Source organism: Pogoniulus pusillus, chromosome 10 (genome assembly GCF_015220805.1).
Source record: "Pogoniulus pusillus isolate bPogPus1 chromosome 10, bPogPus1.pri, whole genome shotgun sequence".
In the NCBI taxonomy this organism is placed as follows: Eukaryota; Metazoa; Chordata; class Aves; order Piciformes; family Lybiidae; genus Pogoniulus; species Pogoniulus pusillus.
In genome coordinates, this window is record NC_087273.1 from 28,756,581 (window position 1) to 28,782,137 (window position 25,557).

At 41.5% G+C, this 25,557-nt stretch overlaps 1 protein-coding gene across 1 annotated transcript in view; it reads left to right on the forward strand.

Moving 5' to 3' along the window:
• TEX10 (testis expressed 10) overlaps nt 1–25,557 on the forward strand; it is a 62,299-nt gene that overhangs the window by 21,209 nt on the left and 15,533 nt on the right. The window contains exons 9-12 of the mRNA XM_064150085.1: nt 2,538–2,713; nt 3,672–3,849; nt 21,186–21,274; nt 22,514–22,647. Coding sequence (XP_064006155.1) covers nt 2,538–2,713; nt 3,672–3,849; nt 21,186–21,274; nt 22,514–22,647 — 577 coding nt within the window. The remainder of the gene's footprint in view (nt 1–2,537; nt 2,714–3,671; nt 3,850–21,185; nt 21,275–22,513; nt 22,648–25,557) is intronic.

The following is a 25,557-nucleotide window of genomic DNA, read 5'->3' on the forward strand; positions in this document are numbered from 1 at the left end:
CCAGAGTGGCCATTTTGATCCAACAGTTTTCCTTGAAATGCAGAAGCCACCAAGTTTCAGAAAGTTTAAATGAAATTGCAGAACTCTTAACATGTGTGAATCTTGTCTGCTGATCTTGTAACAGTTCAGGGATTTCACTACAAGTGGGAAATTGTTTACCTCATAAATATATGTCTGTTTGGCCAATTTATTTTATCCCTTCAAGATAATTTCTGTGCAGTACTAAATTTGACATCTAGTCAGGCTTTATATTTCATTTGCTAGCTGTTGAGGAGATACAGCCTTGACATGCTGGGGAAATGGGCTGATGGTTCAACAAGAGAAAGTGTAAATTCCTGCATCTGGGGAAGACCAGGCCCATGCACCTGTATATGCTTGGGGCTGACCAGCTGGAAAGCAGCTTGTCAGAAAAGGACAAGGATAACCTGGCAGACAGCAAGCTGAGCATGAGCCAGCAGTGGGCTCTAGCAGCAAAGGTGGTCTGGACTGCAGTAAGAGGAGTGGCAACAGATTTAGGATGCCACAAAATGGATGCTTCCATTTTGTTCCGCACTGGTGAAGTCACTTATGCAGTACTGTATCCAGGTTTTGGGCTCCCCAATAAAAGACAAGCATAGACGTACTAGAGAGAGTCCACTGAAGGGCTGTGAAGATGATGAGGGCACTGCAGATGAGGAAGTCTGTGAGAGGTGGGACCTACTCTAGGTGATCCTGCTCTAGCAGGGGAGTTGGACTGGATCTTTTGAGGTCACTTCCAACCCTGAGATTCTGTGATTCTGTAACTATTAGTTCTGGAGAAGAGAAAGCTCAGGGGGCATCTCATCAATACATACCTGAAGAGGAGAGTCAGGCTCTTTTCAATGCTGTCCAGTGATATGACAAGAGATAATGCTCACAAAGTAAAATGCAGAACGTGCTGTCTGAACATAGGGAACACCTTTTTCACTGTTAGTGTGAGCAAGTGCAGGCACAGGTTGCCCAGAGAGGTTGTGGAGGTGTTCAGAAGCTGTCTGAACATGGTCCTGGAGAGCCATAGATAGCTGCTCCTGCTTCTGCAGAGATTTTGGACCACATAACCTCCAGGAGGCCCTTTCTGCCTCAACCATCACATGATTTTGTGAAAGAAGAAAAGCTTCCTTCCTGGTTCAGTGGTTGGTTTTCTCTGTTGGTTGTGTGGGCTGTCTTTTTTTTTTCTGGTTGGGTAGGTTTTTCAGTGTTGTTTTGATGATATTCCAGAAATTCTGAACACTTCCTGACCAGCTTTTAGGGGATGCCTATGGTAAACAGCACTTAGAGGGAATGGGAGGAAAGGAATTGCTAAGCAAACTGGTTTAATTCCTATTTTTCTGGCAAGTAGGTTAGGAATAGCAATTCCTAAATGTCAAGCTGATTTTTTTTCCATAGGATTTGAAAATAGCAAAGGCTTTTTAACATATCCTACTGTAGGGTTCAGAAATTAGGATGAGTTCAGGTTGTCCTTCAATGTGAATTATGTCTTAACACATTTTTAATAAAGGTCACTATAATTCTTACCAAACACAAGGGATGGTCACAGTCCTCATATTGGAACAACAGGACTGTAAACAAAGTTGAGTTGAGTGCAGTCACATGAATGCAAAAGAGGAGGAATTGAGTAAATTCTATTTATTGAGGGGTCTGGTGTGTGAAAATGCAGATGGGAAGAGCTTTGATTATTATCTTTGAAGTCAGGTGATGCCATCTGGATTTGGTATAAAAGGTGGCATCTCACAGGGGTGTGTGCAGTGGAATGCAGTACATAAATGACAACAGTGGAAGTGGTAAAACTGAATAGAGTCTCCTGATACAGTTCCTTTAGAGCTCTTTTGACACAAAGCTTCATGTTATCAATGACTGGCACACCAAGCAGAAACAAACCAGTAGAAGCTTTTTAGTGACATAAAATTTGGAAGCATTTGTTACCTGGCAGAGGAAACAAAAAATAAACCAGAAGAAAATAAACATGAGGGAATGGCTGAAGAATTGAGAGGTGTATTTGTACAAAACAAAAATTGTTGCACTTAACACTTAGTGGTGGCATGTTCCACCAGTTTCTGGTTCTTCATTCTGCTTTAAGAGGTATCTGAACTGACCAAGCAACATGCCAACAAAGGTAGAATTGAACTTAAAAGTGTAAAGAGTAGTAGGTTCAGCGCTATTGAGGGTATAGTTGTCTCAGAGGTTTTTAGCCTGATTTATGTCTCAGAATGATAATAACTGGAAATGTTGCTTTGCCCAGCATAAAGTAAGTTCACTTAAGTAGATTCTGAAAGACTTGAAAATATGCAATGCAGAACCTATGGATCAAGTAAATACTTCTCATGTAACTAGTGTTTTAGCATTGCACTTGAGTCCTCTGATTAAATATTTTCAGTTAAATCAATGCTGCAATTTATTGTCATGTGATTATACCTGACATTAAAGCAATTTATTTAGTCAAGACTGGAAAGAGTAAGTCTGTGGATTTTGTTGTTTTGGTTTGTATTTCTTTCCCCAACTAATTTTCCCTCTTTCTTTAGAAGTCGGAGTAAAGTTCTGTCTCGCTGGCTGGCTGGTTTACCTCAGCAACTTGCTCTGCTTGGCTTGAGAAACCCTGAGCTTTCAAATCAGCTGATTGATATCATTCATTCTGCTGCTTCTCGTGCGAACAAGGAATTATTGCAAAGTTTACAAGCCACTGCTGCTCGAATATACGGTAAGAATTTTTTGCCCTACAGCATATTGGATGTTGGCTGTCACTTGGCAGGGAGGTTCCAGTTGTGGAAATTACTGGTGATTCCTAAGTGAACAACAGAATCACAGAATGGTAGATAGATGTTGGAAGGGACCTCCTAAGGTCATCTAGTACAACGTGTCTGCTAGAGCAGGCTCACCCAGAACAGGTTGTACAGGACCATGTCAAGGCTGATGTTTGGTATCTCCAGAGAAGGGGACTCCACAACTTCTCTGGGCAGCCTGGTCCAGTGCTCTAGTACTCTCAAAGTAGAGAAGCTTTTTCTTGTGTTCAAATGGACCTTCCTGGCTTCCGGCTTGTTCTTGTTGTCTCTTGTCCCATTGCTGGTTACCAGTAAAAAAAAGAGTCTGGTCACATTCTCATGACACTTGACTTTTAGGTATTTATAAACATTGATAAGATCCCCTCTCAGCATTGTCTTCTCCAGACTTAACAGACTCTAGTCTCTCAGCCTTCCCATGTAGGAGAGATGCTGCAGTCTCCTTCATCTTTGCAGCCCTCTGCTGTACTCTGTGAATATGAAGCCTCTGTTGGGGACAGGAATGGAGACTGGTTGAGTCCCTTGCCATAAATATTAGAACTAATTGTGTGCATCAAGCCTAGTAAAAAGAGTACAGTCTTCAGTGCAGGTTAGCAGAATGTCAGTAGAAGTAGAGTAGAAGTTTCATTTGTGAGATCTAATTCTGGTAGTATTGCTTCTCCTTTTTCCCTTGCGTTCCCTTTTCCCTTCTTCAGCCTTAGTTATGTTGACCTCCTTTCAGCAAGCGCTACAGGCTCTCAACTAGATGAGAGCAGTTAGAAAAGAGTGGGGTCCCTGGAAGCTTGCTGCAGTTCCGAATGAGATGCTAACGCCATGGAGTCGTTACCATGGTTCTTATGTGTTGATAAGTAGCTGAGGGCCCCTGTGTGTGTGCTGCAGATCCGCTGGAGGGCACGCTGGTCCTGCTGCCAGCCGAGGCGCAGCGGCGGCTGGTCCAGCTCGTCTACTTCCTGCCCTGCCTGCCCGCCAGCCTGCTCGCCTGCCTCAGCCGCTGCTGCATCATGGGCAGGATGTCCTCCGAGCTGGCCGCCACGCTCATCGGGATCCTACGCATGAGGTACCGCCGTGAACGGGCGCTTTGGTTTCCTAGTTAAAATAAAAACCATTTACTCATTAAGCATGGACTTTGCACAAACAATCAGTATAGCTTGCAAAAGTTGACATTGTGAAGACAGTTAATGTTTCCATCAGGCTTTACTTCTCTCACTTCATCTCTGTCTTTACACTGATGGATTTTCTCCTGTGCTTGATAACAAAGTCATATCAGTTATATCTAAGGCTATGTGGTATTGAGCATCCTCTACTCAGAATGTTATGGAATCATAGAATCATTTAGGTCAGCAAAGACCATTGAGATTGAGTCCCCAACCATTAGTCCAGCAATGCCAAGTCCGCAACTACTTCCCTGCCTGCCTGCTCCAATGATTGACAACTCTTTTTAGTGAAGAGTTTTTCCTAATGTGTAATCTAAACCTCATCTGGTGCCACTTGAAACCATTTTCCCTTGTCCTATCAACCAATGGTCTGCATCACCAGTTCTCTTGTCACCAATGGTCTCTGTTCTGCCACTGGTTGCATCTCTTCCTTATAAACACTTGTAGCACACACTGTAGTGAAAAATAACCAACCACTGTCTCATCCTCATGTTCTGCTTTCTTTCAGATTTTAAAAACTCCCTGTTCTTACAATTTTGACACTAAAATAACTAAGTCATAGTAACTGTGTGTTGTGGAGGCAGGGAATTAATGTGGCCGAGTCAGAATTGTTTTGTTTTCCTGAAACCCTGCCCCCAAAATTATATACAGAAATTAATTTAGTTTTAATTAGCAGATTCAGTTTGATTTAGAAGATCTTGCAAGGATACCATAGATAAATTTGACTATTTTAGAAGTCAAGAGGTGGAAGAGGCTAAGCTGCTAAACTCAGCATTCCCCACTATTAATCAGGCTGAGCCAAAAGTTTACTCACAGGTGAGTTAGAGAAAGGGCGGTCCAGATGGTTGTCAGCTCGCTCATTCAAAAGACCTCCGAGGCTTGTTAAGGCCTATCAAGCTGCATAAAGGGGGTGCTTGTGGTGGGAAGCCATCCAAAGCAGGGACAGTCCTGTCCCTCAGGAGCTTGTCCTTCGGAGCGCCAGGGGACTCTTTCTGCAGGAACTATCCAGGCGGGGGAGAACTCTAAGGCAGGGACCCCAAGGCAGGAAGTGCCCCAATATTGTTACCTTTGCTAGACAAAGAGATGGTTTACCACTGCCTAGGCGCGAAGAGCACAGCCAATCCCCAGCCTGATTCCAGTGCGGGCACCTGCACGGGCACCCCTGGTGCCGGAAGGGCCCTTTGCTCCCCCCCTTCACACCTGCAGGGCAGGGGAGGGGGGAAGCAGGTGTCAAGGTCCAGAGAACAGAGATACTGTTAATATCTCTGTCCAGAGGAGCAAGATCTCTTCTTATGGATTTCTGTGTTGTGAAATTAAGGTGCAAACGAGACCATGTATCACCACGAAACTATTTATTAAAGAATAGGGTTGGACAAAACAGAAGGAGAGAGGGGGAAGGAGGAGAGAGAGAGAAAGAGAAGAGGAGAGGCAGGGCAGGAAAAGAGCTGTGATTACCCTCAGTCGCAGATGGAGGGGGGAGAGAGAGAGACAGGTGTGTGGCCCAGGGATGATCTTCTGTGGAGTTCGTCAGAGATTCTTCTGGTGGTGGTGCAGCTCTGGTGGTCTGGTGGAGGTCTGCCCTTGGTGGTCTGGTAGAGGTGCCACTGGTGGTCCCGTGGGAGTGCCACTGGTGGTCTGCTGGGAGTGCCACTGGTGGTCCCGTGGGAGTGCCACCCTTTGGCAGGCCTTGCTCCTGCCTTTTATACAGTTCTCTGCTCAGTGTCCAGCTGCAGCTCCCCAGGATATCTTCCTGTGTATTCTCATGCATTCGCAGGGGTCTGGCACCACCGGGGAGAGAGCCCCCGCCCCCTCCCTGGCTGTACCTGTCCATACCTTGAATACACACAAACCTTTGCCCTTGGGGGCAGCTGCGATAAGATGTAGGCATCCTGGGCATTCCAGCCAGCCAGGCTGAGGTCCAGGAGTTTCCAAGGCATTGTCTGTTGATTTGCATCCCTGAGCTTTAGGCCAAGCACCTAGCCTGAGTCGGGGAAGGTAACAAAGACAATCTTTATCTTTGTTGATGAACGAGAGAGAGGATTTAGACCCTCACAGCAGGTTTTTCGCACCTTTCCTCTCCCATTCAAACTGGAGAGGGAGAGGAATTTTGGGCTATCCAGGACTCCCAGACACTAGGCAAGTGTCTTGCCAGAAGTTATGCGTGCTCTTGGTTGGCTTTGCTCTGGCTTGAAAGGGGACAAGTTCACCTCTGAAGTCAAGGAGATAGGCTGCTGCTCTACTGAAGTGAGTGGATGGCTTGGTGGGATTTCACAAGGGTGTTCTGTTTTGCTGCTTCTGGAAAAAATACACATGATTTTCTCTGTTGTTAAGTACTGTTGAACTTTGGATGAAGAAGCAGGAACCAAGATTTTATAAATTGTGCTTAGAATGATTATATTTTTTTCCACTTAATGTGTTTTGGAACTTAAACTTTTTTGTTGAAAGAGGACAGCACACAGTGTACTGTGAAATACAGAGGCACTTATATTAGCTGTGTAACATGAGAATAAGGCGACTAAACATATGAAGTGAAGATGATGAAGTTTATCATATCCTATGTGTTTTCACTGTAAAAGCTAAATTCTGCCTCATTTTGGGAAAGTGGATGTCAGGTTTTATTTTTAAAGAAACAAAACTTCTCTGCCATGTGCTAGAAATTCGATTGCAAACCATAACCAATTCAGAGGTAATCATTGTAAGAACTGAAGTCAGCACTCGGGTGCTTGTTTTGTTGGTAGATCTTGCAGAATTTCCAGAGTGGGAGATTTTTATAGTGATAATGTAGTATAGCTGTTTCTAAAGATTAATAGAAAGCTGCAGGCTGGGCTGTGGGCATTTGATGGTTTTGGCAGAAGGTGTGAGAAACAGGTCGAGGGTGGAGGTATAAGCAAAAGTAGGTTACATCCTGACAACAGAGGAGGAGGATCAACTTCTCATGTTTCAGAGATGCAAAGAAAGCCTTTTTATTTTAATTTGTGACATTTGGAACATGTTTTAAATTAAGTTGTGTTCAAAGGTTGTGGATAATTCACTCAAGAAGTCAATCAAAATAACTAGATGAAGTACTGGTATAGTTTTGCTAGTGCAATTTCTTGTATTGGTAAATCATAGCAGTCCTTCTTTCTGGAAGATTGTGAGTTCTGATGAAACTTGGTAAAGAGATCTTACTCTTGAGGGCTGCTTTTCTTTGATGAGGCTGTTCCCACTGGAAGAAATCAGCATTAAAAACTTGATGGTTTTCTTTAGAGGCACATCTGAAAATAATGCCTGGGAAAGATGAAAAATGGGCTCTTTATAGAGAAAGTGAATACAGCAGCACTGAAAATGCATTTTCACCTCTATAGCCAACCTAAAAACTCGTACAAGTTTTAAAGGGCTTATTGATGACACATTTTTCTAATTTGGCTCAGCTTTTCCTTGGAAGTTGCACAGTTAAGGAAACAGCAGTCTGTTTTCTAGATATGAACTTCAGCTTGGCTTTACAAGCTTCGTAACCCCTCATTATTGCAGACAGGATACATGAACTAATTTTCTATCCCATATCAGAACGGGCAGGCTGGATTATTGTGTCCAGTTTTGTGACTTGCTTTTAGAAAATGGTGTGGACAAACTGGATTGAGGTTAAAGGAGACCACACAAAGAATGATAGTCTGTGAATAGTGAAAGTGGAGGATGACTGACAGATGGGCACTGTTAGGTAAGTAAGGGTGGGAAGGAAAGGGAACTCTGTGTGTGTGTGTGTGTGTGTGTTAAAAGCCATTGAAAATGAAGAGAGAATGGAGCTTTAGCAGCAGTAGAAAAACAGACCCTAAACGTCGGAGAATGTTTGAGTGCTAGCAAAATTTTGTAAACCCAGACATACACACTAGAAGAGATCTGTGGAGGAAGAAGGTATTAATATGTTCAATGGAGATGCTTTAGCTCAGGTTGGGTGGCAGAGGCAGACTTGAAGGAGGTGCACTAGGTAACTTCAAATACCAAAAGAGCTGTAAGTCCTTAGCAGAAGTTGAACATGCAAGATTTTGGAATTAATAGTGCTATTGCAAAATGTGTATAATTTCACTGTTTTGTGCTGTAGGCTGGTTCATGGGACATTTCTAGTTGGGTATTGCATAGATGTAGTGGTTTGGAGCTAATGGTCTAGCTGAACCTTCAATTGTAAACAAGTAGGAACTTTCTGTATGTTTTAAAATAGAAAGTAAATAAAACAGAGGATTGGTTATAAAAGAAAAATAATAGATCAGTCCATATAATTTCATTTGCTTGCTGGACTAGTATATAATAATCTGTCATATAAACTGTTCTTTTCTCTCTGCCACTTTCTGCTGCCTTCTCCTCCTCTTAATCATAGAATCAACCAGGTTGGAAGAGACCTCCAGGATCATCCAGGCCAACCTAGCACCCAGCCCCAGCCAGTCAACTAGACCATGGCACTAAGTGCCTCATCCAGGCTTTTCTTGAACACCTCCAGGGGGTTGACTCCACCACCTCCCTGGGCAGCTCATTCTAATGGCAAATCACTCTCTCTGGGAAGACCTTCTTCTCCCTGCACTGGCTGATCTTCCATTGCTGCACTAACCTTGGCTGAGTAGATAGTGAGGGCCTGGTTTTCCCTCTGGGGATAGAAGAATGTGTCTGTTAGCCCCTTGTGGGTTTGTCCAGGAGGGGATCTCTTATTTACTTAATTGTAAATATGTCTTGTACATATGCATTGTATTATATGCGTTTAGTTTTTTAGCTTACTGTGGATATATAGCTTTATCTTACTTGTAAACTTTCGGGCTAGGCTGATGATTTTATTTTGGCGGGGGGGGCGGGGAGTAATTTTAACCCTACCACCATAGAGAAGCAGGTAAAAATAATGGTCCACCGTGAGACGCCACTGCTGAGGAAACAGGGTATGGTCGGTAGATGGCGCTGTTGTTCTTCCAACGCATTCATGCTCTGTGCGGTGATTCGGGGCGGGGAGAGTCCTCAAACAGCTCTTCTGTGCCACCTGCTTATCTGTCTGCTTTAAATAGATTGCATTCAGGAGCATCAGAGGCTTGCTGCCGCGTTTGGTAATTGTTCTTAATTTCTTTAAAAGCCTTTATTTCCATGTTCTTCTTGACTGGAGGAGCATGTATGGTTTTACATGTCTGGGAATGCACATACACTAAGGTGGTTTGGTGAGAGGTACATAGAGATGATAACAAGACACATATTTATTTCAGGAACAATGATTATAGGCTCAGGAAACTCATAGGCATTTTTTTTGTGCATAATCTACAGAAACTAGATAGTAAATGTATCTAGATGGCTTAAACCACGGCTCTGTGGTGATATCAAGTGGTAACATTAAGTCCTCGTTGTATTAACGTCTGTGATTGGTTTTTTTTTTTGGTGGTTGTTGTTGATTGGAAATGAATTTGAAGACATTCAATAGTTTCCACTTCATACTTTTGCAGTATAGTCTGCCAGAGCCCATTAAGTGAGCCACAGTGGGTTCCAAGTGCTGAGAATGAAGCTGATATTGACAGTATTTCTATATATAATGATAAAGTTTCTGAACCTGGGAGGGTAATTGTCTATAAAGTTATTCGGATGGTTCCTGTCATGCTTTTTGGTTTGTATTCACTAAACCTTACCAGTTAGCACAGGCTGAGGACTGCTATGCAAAGAAAACAAATGCAGCCATCTAATTTTGAATGCTGGTATATAAATGTGGGCAGACTTACACTAATTGATCTCTATGCTAATCTCTGTTGCTGCTGTTTGGGCCAGCTACTTGGGTGAAAGTGAGAGACTGAAGGTGTTGACTTGGCTTGATTTCTCTGCTTGTTCTTCTCCAGTGCCTGCCTTGTGCTTACTGTGTTGGCCTTGATGTGAGTAAATTCAGTAAATCCAGACAGGCAGGGTTCTGAGAGATGAAAGCATGTCAGAGTTTTGGGCTATAAATCTTTGTTCTTATTCCAGTTCATACACGAACAGGTGTGCAGCAACATGAACAAACAGTCTGCCACTTCAGACTGAGAGGTAGCATCTCTTGGAGATGAGTTCTCTGAGTTAGCCTCTCATTTAAACCACTGATGAGCTTAAATTTATGGAGATAAATGGAAGTGTGTGGGAAATATTTTTGAAAGTCTTTGCATTGAGTCCACTGGACTGATTTTTATGTGGTCTGTAGATGATACTACTTTGATATATTGAGGTGAACCATTCTTGATGCAGTCTGCCATTCTCCTCCTCTACTCCGCTCTGGTGAGACCCCACCTGGAATACTGCATCCAGTTCTGGAGCACCTCTTACAAGAGGGATGTGGAGATGCTGGACTGTATCCAGAGAAGGGCCACAAGGATGATCAGAGGGCTGGAGCACCTCTCCTATGAGGACAGACTGAAAGAATTGGGGCTGTTCAGTGTGGAGAAGAGGAGGCTCTGAGGTGACCTTATTGGGGCCTTCCAATATCTGAAGGAGGCCTACAAAAAGGCTGGGGATGGACTCTTCAGGATATCAGGGAGTGACAGGACTAGGGGAAATGGAGCATAGCTGGAGGTGGGTAGGTTTAGACTGGATGTGAGGAGGAAGTTCTTCAGTGTGAGAGTGGAGAGACCCTGGAGTGGATTGCCCAGGGGGGTGGTTGAGGCCCCATCCCTGGAAGTGTTTAAAACCAGGCTGGATGAGGCTGTGGCCAGCCTGATATAGTGTGAGGTGTCCCTGCCCATGGCAGGGGAGTTGGAACTAGATGATCTTTGTGGTCTCTTCTGACCCTGACTGATATTATGATTTCTAGAAGGATTACCTTAATTTCTCTTTAAAATTCCAAATTTATTGGAATAACTGGTAAATAATAAAAAACTAGTTTTCTCCAAATTAAAGATAAATGGTTTGTGTTGAGTGGAAATAGGTATTGTTTGGTGTGAGTGGACCTTTGATTTGAACTCCCAACTTTAGCATCCTCTTGATGGTGGAGTTCTGGTTATTGCTTGAGGATGTGGATAAGGACAGGTGGATGTTTCTGTCTAGTAAGTGAAGGAATGTGTTAGTTATAGATGGTCTAATAGAGACTAAAGTCATAAACTTCAGCAGTATTATAGACAGAGCTGGAAAACACTTTTGGTGTGATCCCTCTGCACCCACTTCCTACATTTGTAGGGCAGATGGGCTGCTTCAGGATGGTTTTTAAAGGACTGGTGATGCATAAGCTTATTTTTTCAGTACTTTTGGTTTTGAGGCAAATAATCAAATACAGAAGTGTTCTTGTATATAATGGATTGTCTTGTTTGTCTGACAAAGGAGATATTTACTGGTCACCTACCAGAGTCTGTAGTGTAATAGTTGCAGAGGAGCATGTTAGGCTCAATGGATTTGCTTGCTGCTGCTTAGTGACTTTGTGGCAATTGAATCGCAGATACCCTTACAGGCATGTTTCTTTTTTGCCTTCCCTTTCATATAAGGTAGAATACTTAAGGTGATTAATGCATAATCTTACTGTGCTGTATTTTATTCTATGAAATATGGATTAAGAAAGGCAGTTAATGAGTTTTTTATCAAAAATATAAGATAGTAAATTGGACTGACTTTATGGGGAAATTCTGTGTCTTTGTAACATGTCTGGAGGTACAAATAGGGAAATTCTGTTCAGTGAAATTACATAAATGCAGTTTATGGCAGCTGTCTGAACAGGAGCCAACAGTGTGCCTGGGTGGCCAAGAAGGCCAACAGAATCCTGGCCTGCATCAGGAGCACTGTGGCCAGAAGGTCTAGAGGTGGTTGTTCCACTGTACTTGGCAGTGGTGAGGCTGCACCTTTGGTACCGTGTTCAGTTCTGGGTGCCGCAGTAAAAGAGACGCCAAGGTGGCGGAAAGGGTCCAGAGAAGGGCACTGAAGCTGGTGAAGGGTCTTGAGAATAAGTTTTCTGAGGAGTGGCTGAGGGAGCTGAGGTTGTTTAGTCTGAAGAAAAGGAGGCTGAGAAGATATCTTGTTGCTCTCTGCAGCTACCTGAAGGGAGGTTGTAAAGGGCTGGGTGTTGGTCTCTTCTCACAAGTCATAGCTGACAGGACAAGAGGAAATGGCATTAAGTTATGCCAGGGGTTAGACATTGGGAAAAACTTCTATCCTCAAAGGGTTATCAAAGACTGGAACAGACTACCTAGTGAAGTGGTTGAATCATCATCCCTGGATGTATTTAAAAGCCATCTGGATAAGATGATCAAGAATGTGGTTTTAGTAGTGGCCCTGGTAGAGTTATATAGTGGTTGGACTTGATGATCTTTAGAAGTCTTCCAACCATAGTGATTCTGTGTGTTTTATTTATGTGCCTTTATTCAGTCTAATTACCTAAATGTGATTTATATGCTTATGCATAGCAGTCATAACTTCTCTTGCAACTTTTTATCCATTGAAGCAATGTGTCTGGAAACTATTTCACTGTAGTAGAGAACTGGGCAGATAATATTTCACTGCCTCAATAAAAAACAATGGGATTTAATTTATGCCTTTTCTCTCTTGAAGTAGAACATCTACAAATGAGATCTCCAATGGCTTCAAACGGCCATTTCCTATTCTTGTGGGGCTCTTTCCCTGCTGAGGTCTTGCAAAGAGTTGTTGTTTCTCTTGCTCTTGGAAAAGGAGAAGGTTGAGGACCATATAAATAAAAGCTGAGTGCTTTTCCCCAGTGAGACACAAATTCTGTGGGAGTTCCTAGTCCGTATTTGAGATAACTGGGGGTAACTTGCATTCTGCTTGTTGCATCTGTAAATGGACTCTTTCCTTAAGATGTAGTGCCTTTAAAATATTCTTTGTCTTTCCAGACAATAATGAGGGAGCTCAGCTGGCATCTCATGGAACAGCCAGGCATGCTTGTGGATTCCAACTGCCTCAGGAATCTGGAATTTAAAAGGAACTAGGGTGGACATTTTAATGTCTGTTACTTATAAGGTGTAAAATTCTGTCTCTCCCAGACTGTTTACTCAGATACTTTTAGGTACAGATACTACCTTTGCAAGTGAGTACTACTTTTACTTCAGTCGTTCCTGTTATGTGGTTTGTAACCTTTGATGGTAAAACTTAGAGGCACAGTGCAAGTGCAAAATGTGGGTAACAAAGAGTCTATATGCTACTTTATCCGAGTCTTAGAGAAGGCCTGGTTGCAGACAAGAAAAAAATTAAATTCTCAAAGTATTTGCAAGCTGGAGAGAACCTGGAGAGACTATTGTAACCCATTGCAGTGAAGAACGACACTGACAGAGCAGCTGGATACAGTAGTTCTCATACAAATGAAGTATAGAGGAGATTTCAGAACAGGGTTGAGGTTTTTTGAGTGGTTGCTTGGCTTTGTTTGTTTCCTCTTTTTTTTTAAGAAGTGGAGGAATACCTAAAATTGTTACAAAATAAGCTCTTAAAACACACAACAGTAACATAAAACCCACAAAAGATAAACCTCACTTTCAAGTCACTGCAAATTCTACCATGAGAAGTCAAGATTCCTTGAAAGGGAAGTAGAAAAGGTGTAGTAATTATGAATGAGTTGTTAAGAACCATGTAAAAATAGGAAGAGGTCAATGTGTGTGTTCACTGTAAAGTGCTTTTTCTGGCTGAATTTTCACATCTCAACTTTGAAACAAACAGAGGAAGAAGCTACTAAAAAGGTAACAAAGGCACTATTTTCAATATAAACTAAAAAGAAGAGCATGCTTTCAGAATGGTGGCATTTCCCTGCCACTGAGGAAGACCAGCAGAGATTGATCTGTGTTCCTTGCTGCAGGATCAGAAAGGATCCACTCTTCTTGAGCATTTTACCTTTCTCGCTGCTACATAAAGGTGTAGGACCCAAGAGAGGAAGAAAGCTAAATTAATGTTTAAGGACATGGCCCTTTAAATTTGTTTGGTTGTAGTTTGATACTCCTAACCAAGGGGAGAAGAATTATGTTGCTGCCCTTAGAATTGCACCCGTCAGTAAATGCTGTTTGCTCATTAGTGAATGCTTCTTTCGCTTTGTGCTGTCATTTATAATGTGTAAGCAGTTCTGTTCTTCAGACAACCTTTGCAACTGTGGAGCAAATGAGTAGCTGACAGGCTTACTTTTAACAATGCATAGCTCAAATTGTTGTTTTCTTAAAATAGGGTTCATATTTTTCCCCAAATCCCTGGTAATTCCTTGCAGATGTTTGTTACGTTTTGCCACATCTTCAAATGGAAAAGACTTGATCCTTCAAAAGAGGAAATGAAAGTTAAAACTAAAAGGCTTGCACTAACAAACCCCTGCCTGCATATGGTAACCTGTTAGAGGAAAAGGATGTCAAAAACTCTTCACTTGCTCTTAGAGTTTACCTTGGGAGCCTATGCTAACGTGGAGCAAAGTTGGTGTGAATGATGAGATGGGTACAGGGTTGGAAAAACATCCAAAGATTTAATTTTTGGTTGTTTAAAGAATTTCAACAGCAGTTTGTGACAGGCTCTGTTTCCTGCCTCTTCAAGAATTACTTTGAAAACAGAGTCCTGTTCCTTAACAGTGTAAGACAACTAATTTGGTTATGTTGATGCAGGAACCTGAGTTTATTCTTTATTTCACTTGCATTTTCATTTGCCTTTTTTTCATTAAAACTAAAAAGGCATAAACTGTGCCAATGCTGAGGTAAATATTGGCACAGGGCTTTTCAGTATTTTCAAGGAATGTGTTTTACAGCAGTGCAAGTACATGTCTACACTAAGGGAATACTCCTTTTAGATTATTTCAGAACCTAGAATTGAGGAAACAGTTGCAGGAGACTTTGAACCTGTGATCAATAGTTGATAAATTTAAAATGAGATCTCCTATTGCAGTCTAAGTTAGGGGGGTTTTTTTGAGGTATTTTCATGCAAACATTTAAATAATTCTGTAAAGCTTCAGGAACACCCAGTGCTGGAATACCCATTATTGTGGCAGCAGAAGAGCTTCCTGGAAAGTGAAGAATTGGATTTTAGTTTCCTTGAATAGAAAACCCAAACTCCTGGACCCTTACGCTTCCTGATTTCTATAACTCTTGCATTTATGAACAGAAGGATGATAGTGTCAGTGCCTCAGAAGAACCTTGAATTTTGCCTGTGTTTTTTCTTGTTTTACTTTAAAAATACTTAAGAGTGGACTCAGGATTTTGAGATTTATTACACTTCTTTCAGTCTTATTGCCCAACCACAAAAATAGTAAAAAACCAACCCAAATTCTAAACAACACTTGCTATGCTTGATAGGTGCATTCCTGTCTGAGTGTGGTTTTGGAGTCTGAGCAGTGAATTTTACAGGAGGACAAGTGGAGGGATGATTTTTAAAGTAACTGCAGTATGGTGCATCAGAGTTACACTGCCAGAGACCTCTGACTTACCCAAAAGGCTCTTTATAACTATAGAAGTTGAACACAATGTCTTAAACCTGAACCAGGAATCAGCTGGTGTAGGTAGTTTGGGTCAGGAAGCAAGAAGATTAATGATGTGTAGCTGAGACGTAACCACTTGAGCACAAACTGCAATTGTTTTGTTTTGCAGCTGTGTTTTACAGCCCAACCTGGAAGTAACAGCAGTGTGAACAGAAGTTGGTCTGCAGTTAAAAGAGTTTATCCACAGAGGAATGCATTGCACAGTTGCTGCCACTGAGAAATAGTAGCTATGCTAATGGCTAGAGAAGCAGTGATTTTTACATTAATTAGATTCAGCTTTTCTTTTCATACCATTTAGCATACAGAGCAGGTTACCTGAAAGTGCAATCCTAAACCTCAGTCAGAGAGGTTATCATGGAGAGCAGGTAACCTTATGGAAATTACAACATGTAATTCATCATAGTTAATATGGGTTTGGACTAGCTGACGGAAGAGGTCTCTCACATGCAATTTGGTAGCAGGCTCCCATTGTCAGAACAATTTATTCAAAAGAGGGAGGTTATAATAAGAGGCATTTTACTTATATCTGATTTATAGGTAGAACAGTAATCTTTTTTTTTTTTTAGTTAAATGTCTAACATTTAGTGTAGAAGCATCATGGAAACATTTTAAAGGTGCACATAGCTCTTAGTTATCAGTTGTCATCTGAATATATTGAACTAAGTTTTTTGGTATAGTTTATAATGTATTTGTAGTAGAATTATAGTATAGATCAGGTTGGAAGGGACCTCAAAGATCATCCAGTTCCAACCCTCTGTTATAGGCAGGGACACCTCCCACTAGAACATGTCATTCAAGGCCTCATCCAACCTAGCCTTGGACACCTCCAGATAGGGAGCATCCACAATCTCCCTGGGCAACCTGTGCCAGTGTCTCACCACCTTCACTGTAAAGAGCTTTTTTCTAACATCTAGTCTAAACCCATTACTCCTTGTCCTGTCATTACAAGACCTTGTAAACAGTCCCTCCCCAGCCTTCCTGTAGGCCCCCTTCAGATACTGGAAGGGCCACTATAAGATCTCCTTGAAGCCTTCTCTTCTCCAGACTGAAGAGCCCCAACTCATAGCCTGTCCTCATAGCAGAGCTGCTCCAGCCTTCTCATCATCTTTGTGGCCTCCTCTGGACTCACTCCAACAGTTTGATATCCTCCTTCTGCTGGGGACTCCAGAACTGCACACAGTACTCCAGGTGGGGTCTCAGGAGAGCAGAGCAAAGGAACAGAATCCCCTCCCTTGCCCTGCTGGCAACGCTGCTCTTGCTGCAGCCCAGCACATGGTTGCTGTCTGGGTTGCACTCACACTGCTAGCTCATGTTGAGCTTTTCATCAACCCAGACCCTCAGATCATTCTCTTCAGGGCTGCTTTCCAGCCATTCGCCACCCAACCTGGAGTTGTGGATCAACATCTATTCTAGAACTAAATTTCTTTTGTTCTGTGTTGTTTACTTTTGATTTCCTTTAATGTGAACCATAAAACTGAGCTACTTTACATTATAGCTGGGTTCTAAGGTAACTAATGCCTTGACAACTGGTTAGACTTGTGTTTAAACTTCTTCTGTGCTGTAATGGCGTTCCACTTGGAATGTTAGATGGAAGTTGATCTCGGCCTTTATATTGTTATATCTGTGAGATCCTAACCTAGTCTTTGATTACAAGATCTCCTGGTATTTTTCTATCTCACTTTTTGTATTGAGCCAATTGTGCTCACTGGAGTGTTTACATAATGTTATGCTTTATCCCTGTTGTTTCAGTAGAAGATTCCATGTTTTGTCTGTTGTGTTATGTCCCACTTGGAAGACAAAGCAATTCCCTCTGTCCATGGAATTCTGTGTGGTGCTCAGGTATTTTCACTGCTGTAGGATATGAGGAGGTGGTATTTTTTCCAACATGCAGATAAGGAGTCTGAGGCAAAGCAAAGGTGTATACACAAGTATATAGAATCACAGAACATTGAGGGTTGGAAGGGACCTCCTGAGATCAATCCCCCTGCCAAGGTAGGATCCCCTAGGGTAGTTTGCACAGAAACACATCCAGGTGGCTTTTGAAAGTCTCCATAGAAGGAGACTTCACAACCTCTCTGGGCAGCCTCTTCCAGTGCTCTGTCATTCTCACTGTAAAGTTTCTCCTTGTGTTGAGGTGAAATCTTCCATGTTTGAGTTTGGACCTGTTGCTCATTGTCTTATTACTGCACACCACCACTGGACACTGCTCCATCCACTTGACACTCACTCCTCAGATATTTGTAGATGTTGACGAGATCTCCTCTGAGATTTCTCTTCTCCAGACCAAACAGCCTCAGGTCTGTTAGTCTCTCTCCCCAGGGGAGGTGTTCAAGTCCCCCAGTCATCCTCATGGCTTTCCTTGGTCTTCAGAAGGTCCCTGTCTGTTGAACTGGGGAGCCCAAGACTGGATGGCAGTGGTCTAGGTGTGGTCTCACCAGGGCAGAGTAGAGGGGGAAAAGAACTTCCGTGGACCTGCTGGCCACACTTTTCCTGATACACTTGCTAACTAGGAATTCAGCAGGAAACGTGGGCACTGATGCTTCAGAATGTTTAGCATTTACTATCTTGGCAGCACAGGACTGACTGATTCCACTGTAACTGCGAGTGGTGCAGTAGAGACCAGACCAGTCTGTGTGCTGCTGTCTAAGATAGATGAAATTGTGTAGCTCCACAGCTGTTAATAGCCTTTCAGCCTGTTGCATGCTGTTGGCTAGTGGTAACTAGCAGACAGAAGGGATGAGAGAAGCCTCCACTGTGAATGTGTTTTTTTTTTTTTCTAACCTGAAAGTAAATTTAATTTCCTATATGATGATACTTAGAGAAAAGTGTTGCCACACTAACTTGCTGTCCTCCAACTTGAAAAAGTCTTTAGCATCTCACAGGATCTTTGCAATACAAATAGGAGGATGATTCAGTATAATGCTTAAACACTATTGTTTAGCTGATTTTCTGTGCTAAGCCTTTCTTTTACTCTTTTTTTTAACTATCTCATGCCATATGCACTTGTACATTATAGATGCTGCAATAAATAAGGCAGGATCCAGTCAGGCTGTTTTATCCTTCCTTGCATAATCTTGATCTATCCATTCATCCATTATTTGAATGAAGCATAGTTTTTCTCTTCTTTTTTAGAGAGAAAATATTACCTTATACCATAATGTTGTAGTCTAAGACATGCACACAAAGAGTCCAAGCCAAAGATTGTGGGCAGCATTCTCTGTTACTTTCTAAATTGAATGCTAGATGGCTTTTAACCTCAGTGTGCTTTAATATGGAGACTTATGTATGTAATAAGTTTAACTTTTAAAAGAGCTGACTGCAACTGAATTTTGAGATCTTGGTTTTGCAGGTGTCTCAGTGTAGCCCTGCTTACAAAATGAGTCTTACAACCATTTAATAGCTCTGTCAAGGGTTTGTGTCATCCCCTGCATCCATGTTCCCAGGGCAGAACAGCAGTAATTCTGTCTGCTTGCTCTTCTGTCTGTGTTGGTGGAACTTAGCTTGGCATGCTGTTGGGATACTTAAAACACTTGTCCTGTTTTGTGAGTGTGCAGGCAGTGAAATGTGGATGGAAAAAGGACACTGCTCAAGAATTTGAAAAATTACAAGACACTTAGCAATAAGCTCCAGAATGATTTTTCTTGTCCAAGTATCTTCTAAACTTGTTGTTTGTGTTTGCTAGCCTGCAGTGAATCTGAATTTTCCTTTAGTCTCATCTGGAATCAGTGTAAGATCCTCAAGTCCACTGGTTCTGTTACAGGGATTTGAGACATCTGCTGTTTCCTGGAAAAGTATTTTAAACTATATTCTGAAAAGCTTTGTCATGCAAGACCCTACTGCCTTAATTTGTGCTTACTAGAAGTTTTTTTCTGTGTTTCCTGTCTTCCTACTCAAGATTTTATTGTCCTATTTCCCCAATTCCCTATGCAGTTTGTCATCTGACTTCTTCCAATCCCTTGCGTGCCACCACTTTGTGCAGTGGTTGTGTCACAGTTTGAACTTGTGTCCAGTAAGATTTACGTTCTCTGGAATCTCTTCATTCTCCCTAGTGCTTATCTTTATACAATGAGCAATGCCCAAATCTGATTCATGATCCCTCTCCATTGGATTCAAGCAACTTCTTCCCCTTTGCTGAAGAGGAAGTGGGCTTCGTTATCTCTTCTGATGTATGGGCCTAATTCTTGTGTCAGTATTCACCTTAGAGAGAACCTCTGGGAAAATAGGTTGCTGATTTAGTTGTGATATATGAAATCTCTTTGATGCTGTCATGAATCAGATTGGGGCCTCCTTGGGAAAGGGAAAGAGCTGATCCTTTCTTCTGGGAGAAGACTGCTAGCTATGACTAGTAGTTGTTAGCAGCCAAGTGGCAGCCTTATGACTGAAGAGAGACTGACAGACTACAGGTTAAGAAAAGGAAGCAGCAACTCTGACCTCAGAGGAGGACCAAAGGTCTCCTAGGAACTAGGGACTGTGCAGAATTACCTGCACAGAGAGTCACTAGGTCACTTGAAATATGCCTATAAAATAAGGATGTGCCGTTAAGGATATGATGTGAAGTGGGAGCTTTACTGAATAAAGCCTTTTTCTGTTCTCTCTCACCTAGCTGTGATTTCTTTTTTCTTTTTCTTTTATTTTCTTCTCTAGAATTAATTATCCTACTAAATCCTAATTGATTTTTTTCTTTAAAGAAGTTCTGTAATTTTTTTTTCTTTCTGAGTAACTCCAGACACATGCATATTCTAAATGTCATTTGTATGGATGATGAAATATTGTGGATGGATTTTCATGGGGTGGCAAAACATATATTTCTGTCTCAGAAGTGTTCCAAATTTGATATTTTTGCTCCTAAGTCATGGAGTGTTAAAGAAATTTCTGGAAAAAGAAGCTCTCCAGAATTTTGTTACTCGTGAGCCTAAGCCATTTTGGCTGTTAGCAGAAAGAAATTAGGGAAAAGGCAGATAGTTGGCTTCAAAAATTGCATTCAGAAGCTCTGAGATTTCACAGAAAGCAGCAATCTCTGACGGCAACGATCCATAGCCTGCGGTGCAAGTGCCAAGAGCAGCACGCAAGTAAATTTCAATAACGTGCGTTTTGCATATTGTGATGCCAGTTTGAGCAGCAGCCTCTTGAGCAAAGCTTGCTCCCTGCTCCTGCCATCCTCCTCCTTCTGCACCAGTACCCGGACAACACCCTGCCCTTAGGTTATCAGTGGTTCCCCTAGCACATACAGCCTCTAATTTGAGAAACAAAAGTGGGCTGCTGCTCCACCTCTTTCTTACAGATTGCCCCTGAAAACGGAGGTGTCAGGCAGCTTTGAGAAAGAGTTGGCTCCTGTCTTTGTATATTGCTCCTCTTTGTGTTCCAGATCTCCAAGCAAGTTTTTCTATTTAGTGCTGTGATTAATAGCTTTAGCTGCTCTAAAATAGATGCTGAGACTGCTTTCAAATGGGATGTATTGTTCATGTAAAGAGCTGTATCCAAAGTAGTAGATGTAATGAAAAAAATAGGGCCCAGTTTTGTGATCTAATGAATTTTGCCAAATAAGGGGAGGAGAACTAATTTGCTGTATGTTGGCTATTGTCACTATATTAAAGGTTATACTGGTATTTATGAAAAGTTGCTATCTCAGTAATTTAATCAACTTAAGTTCAGTATTACTTGTCTTGAAAAGAGCAAGTTCTGGGTTTGAAGCTGTTTAAATTGCTATTCTAGCAACAGCAGTTGGGAACAGGAATGCTAAAATTAACCATTTAGTCATGCTGATTTCTTGTGTTGTGCAGGTAGGTTGTGAATTTTTAATTACATGTTGTTTTTTTTAATAAACTATCTGCTATTGGTTTTGTGTAGATCATCCTTTGCAGGCTGGAAGTGCCAAGTGCAGGATAATTCAGTGAATGATGTGGACTATTTCAGCTTCTTGTTTTCAACCCTTATAGGTAATCCATATGAATGTCATAATTCAGAATTATTGCAATGCAAATTGTTTTGGTAGTCAATTACTGGATTTAATTTATAATAAATGGTATAGTAAGTAATTCCTGAGAAGGATTATAATCTTGTTAAATGCTTTTGATATGAGATGCTCCCTTTTTTTTTCCCCTCTTGATCTTTTGAGACATCTTATATTTCACTTTGCCATTTGGGCTGGATATTTGCATACTTTTCTTTAGAATGAGGAAAACCTAAATTCAGCATGAACATGAATAAGATTTTTGTTATTTTTCCTAGATTAAATGCCTTTTATTGGCTGACAATAATATAAACTAATCCCTCTGGGGTTTGCTGTGGATATGCTTCTGCTATTAAAAACATTCCATCAGAATAAAGTAATCAAAGTTTGTTGAAGTGAGCTGCCCAGAGTCAGCGTGTGAGCAGAGTTACTTCTGCTCCTATCTTCTTACTGAGATACAAAAGCAACTGTATTCTGTGGTGGTGCAGCTTTGAGAAATTACAGTGGCTAAAATGGCATACTACTGGGAAATAACCTTTCAGTAGCTTGTCCTGGGTCTTTTCTTCATCACCTCAGTCATTTCTAATATTCAACTACTTTGCTTTCAAAAAAAAGTCCTTTTTTTCTCCTAAAACAGTGAGGAGAAAGCTGTATTGGTAACTGAGAAAACAAAAGCAGGACCAACATCACTGTTTTGGAGCAGTAGTTCTGTTTTACTAAAACATCCAATACCTGGATAAAAATGATTAGCCAAATGACTTTATTTTTGACTTTTGTTCTTAACCCTGAGGTTAAATGCTGTAACCAGTGTTACTGTGAACCAGTGGTGAACTGTCTTGTGTTATACCTGGGATTTCTATTTTTAAAGATGCATACATTGAAAATGCAGTATAACATTGTTGGCTTCTTTCAGGGTTTCCTTCTATTGTATTGTTGTTTAAATGGGTATGGCTTTGTGTTTGGGTTGGGGGTTTTTGGTGGTGTGTTTTTTTTCTACTGGGGGTGTATGTTTGTGGTGCTTTTTGGTTGGTGTTTGGTTGTGTTTTTCCAGTTTGTTTTTCAGAAATCAGATGTGCTTTGATATTTTGACATGCTTAATTTAAAATAGCAAGTAAGAGCTTTTAACAGACATAATTTAAAAGATGGGGTTTGAGAGTGGTGCTGCTGAAGTAGAACAGTGCTTGACTTGCTTTGTGATTCTGTTGTACTGCTTCTTTTTCTCTAGGGTTTTCAAGAGAGGAGTTGACTAGTCTCCAGGGCATTAGAGGAAAACCACACATTAGCCAGACACAGCTTTCACCTGTCCGTCTTTACCTAACTGATCTGGACCAGTTTTTACACCACTGGGCTGTGACAGAGGTAATACATCAACACTAATTCTAAATGACAGCATACAAACTCCGAGTGCTCTCCATCCCTTTTCCACAGATGCCTAAATCTTGTTCTGAGTTGAGCTGCAAAAACAATGAAAAACATAATAGCTGTCAAGCAGCCAGTGTTTTTCTCCAGCCATCAGAGAGTATTTTGAAGGAAGCTGCTTTAAAAGGTGGATGTTTGGATTTGCAGTATGCAAAACTACTCCTGGAAAAAAATGGGTAGAGGTCTTGGTGCAAAATTCCTAAACACTATTAGACCAGCAATGTGTTTTGGCTTTCAAAATTAAATTAACTGTAAAAATACTAATTACAGATTTCTCTTTGAGAGTAAATTCCACTGTTAATTAAAAGGCACTTGCATTAAATCAGGGTTTAACTTGGAAATAATATTAAATTGGGCATTGGTGATTATTTAGAATAACTTCTGTTGTTTATTTAATCAAAATATTCTGGGATAAGAGACTTCACTGAATTCAGTTCCTATTTGTAAGATTGCAAGAGCTGAAAGCTTAATTTATTGATCTGAGGCATCAGGCTTTGTTCAGAACAGGTACATTAGTGCTCATTCTGGCTTAACTCTTCTTATCGCTTAGCTCACCAGAAACCACTTTAAGGTCTGCAGTCATGTTTTAATGGCATGCCAGTTTGGCAGCATTTGTGAAATGTCATGATTACAGAAGAATGTAACAGGTGTTTTCAGTTGTATGATCTCTTCTGGGTTTTTATGGCAGTCTTTTTGGTTCAAGAAAGCAGTAGAGTAGATTTTTCTCTTCTAATTCATGAAGCTCAAGTGATGAACTGAAACATTAGTCCAAGGCATACACTGAATGTGTGCTATAATGTGTTAAACATGATTTTAAGCAACGTTGGTTGGTTGGTACTATGACTGGCACACATCTTTAGATGTCCTGCTTTCAGTGAGCCTGTGGACTAGCTTAACTTTCTAATTTCTTTTGCTTTGTCTCTCCTGGCCAGTAATGAAGCAGTTTCTCACTAAAACTCCCTTATCCAGCATTGAACAACTAAAATGCCTTTTCTCCCTGACCTGTACAGAACTAGTGCTCTGTGAATGAAGCAGAGGGGTTACTTGTTCCTCAAAGAATTGGCATGATCCCATAAAGCACCTGAGGATTTCTATATCCCTTACCTGTTTCTTGTGTTGTCTCCTCCTCTTCTTCTGTTTGTTGCTTTGCCACAAGTCTAGCCAAGTTTGCTGGGAAGCTACATTGAGAGTGAAGCATTTTGATTGTTGCTAACTTGTTTGTGCCTTCGGTTCCTGTCTGCAAGTTTGATTTGCTTCTGCCATAGTCTGTTCAGTGTTTTGGTGGCATCAAGGGGAGTCATTATTTTCAGAAACTTGAGACTTGCTGCTTTTTTAAAGTATCTTCTCTTGGGAAAGATGCTCTTTTAGATTCTCAGAAGTGGATGACAGTCATTAAGCAGAGAGTTGGGTATCTCTTGTTAATAATGAAAGAGGACTGGACATCCTGTGGAGCATTGTACTATTTCTGCAGTTGTGTCAGCCTGAAGTATATTTTTTTTCTGGAGACTTGAGTTATGAAAGAAAATAGGAGCAAAGATTTCATGTGTCAAAAATGAGAATTGTAGATACGCCTCATTTTGTAGACTTTTGACCAAAGTGAGTTCTGAACTGCTGCCTACAACTCTAAGCTTGAAAATGAGAGTGGAGGCTCTTCCTCATTAACATTGTCATCATCATCATGGATTGAATGTGGTTTGGGAATAATCAGTAAGGAAGGGGAAGTGATGCTCAACCAACCTGTTAGCCTTCTGCAACAAGGTGACTAACTTGGTGGGTGATGAGAGATCAGTTCATTGTGACTGAGTATGGTTTTTGATGTATCCTGTAACATCCTTTTCATCATACTGACAGAGACTGGCTTAGATGAGTTGGAAGAAAAGTGGATTGAAACTGCTTGAGAGGCCAGGCCAGAGTGTTGTGATCAGTGGTAGAGTCCAGTTGGAGACAAGTCATTAGTGGTGTACCCCAGGGATCAGCATTGGAGACAGTGATTTCTGATGTTTGTTAATGACCTGAACAGTAAGACCTGAGTGCAAGCTTGCAAATGGCACAAAACTGGTGGTAGATCAGACAGTTAGGCTGCTTTCCAAAGTGATGTGGACAGGTTGGTGAACTGGGCAGAGAGGAACCTCACGAAGTTCGGTAAGGGAAGATGCAGGTTCCTGTACCAGGGAGGAATAACCTCAGGCTGGAGACTGACTAGCAGAAAAGCAGCTCTGCAAATGATATTTTGATTCCAGAGGACAAGGAGCTGACCATGGCTGAGCAGTGCACCATTGTGGCAAAGAAAACCCTAGCAGCATTTTGGGCTACATGAGAAGTATTGCCAGCAAATTAAGAGTGGTGATCCTCCTCTACTCAGCACTTTTGAGGAGACACCTGCAGTACTTTGCCTGGTTTTGAGCTTCCCAGTACAGGGGACACATGAACATACTGGAGTATCTTTCACATGAGATGATGCTGAGAGATGGAACTGTTCAAACTGGACAAGAGAAGACTCATGAGGGACAGCAGGGCACACATTAAAGCATGAAGCTCCATGTAAACACAGGAGAACAGTTTCACCATGAAGGTGATGAGAACAATGGAATAAATAGCCTCAGTGGGTTCTGATTCCTATCCATGGGCATACTCAGAATCAGGCTGGGTGACCAGCTCAAGCTGACCTGCTTTGAGCAGGGGCATTGGATTAGAAGTCAAGAGGGTCCCTTCCCTTCTGTGATTCATTGAAAATTTCTCCTCTTGAAAAACCAGAACTTCTATTTCAGCACTGACAAATCTCTTTATTTTTTGGGGGGTTTAGAGCCTAATGAGATCTGCAGAATGCAGAGATGTTATTTTTTATTTGGT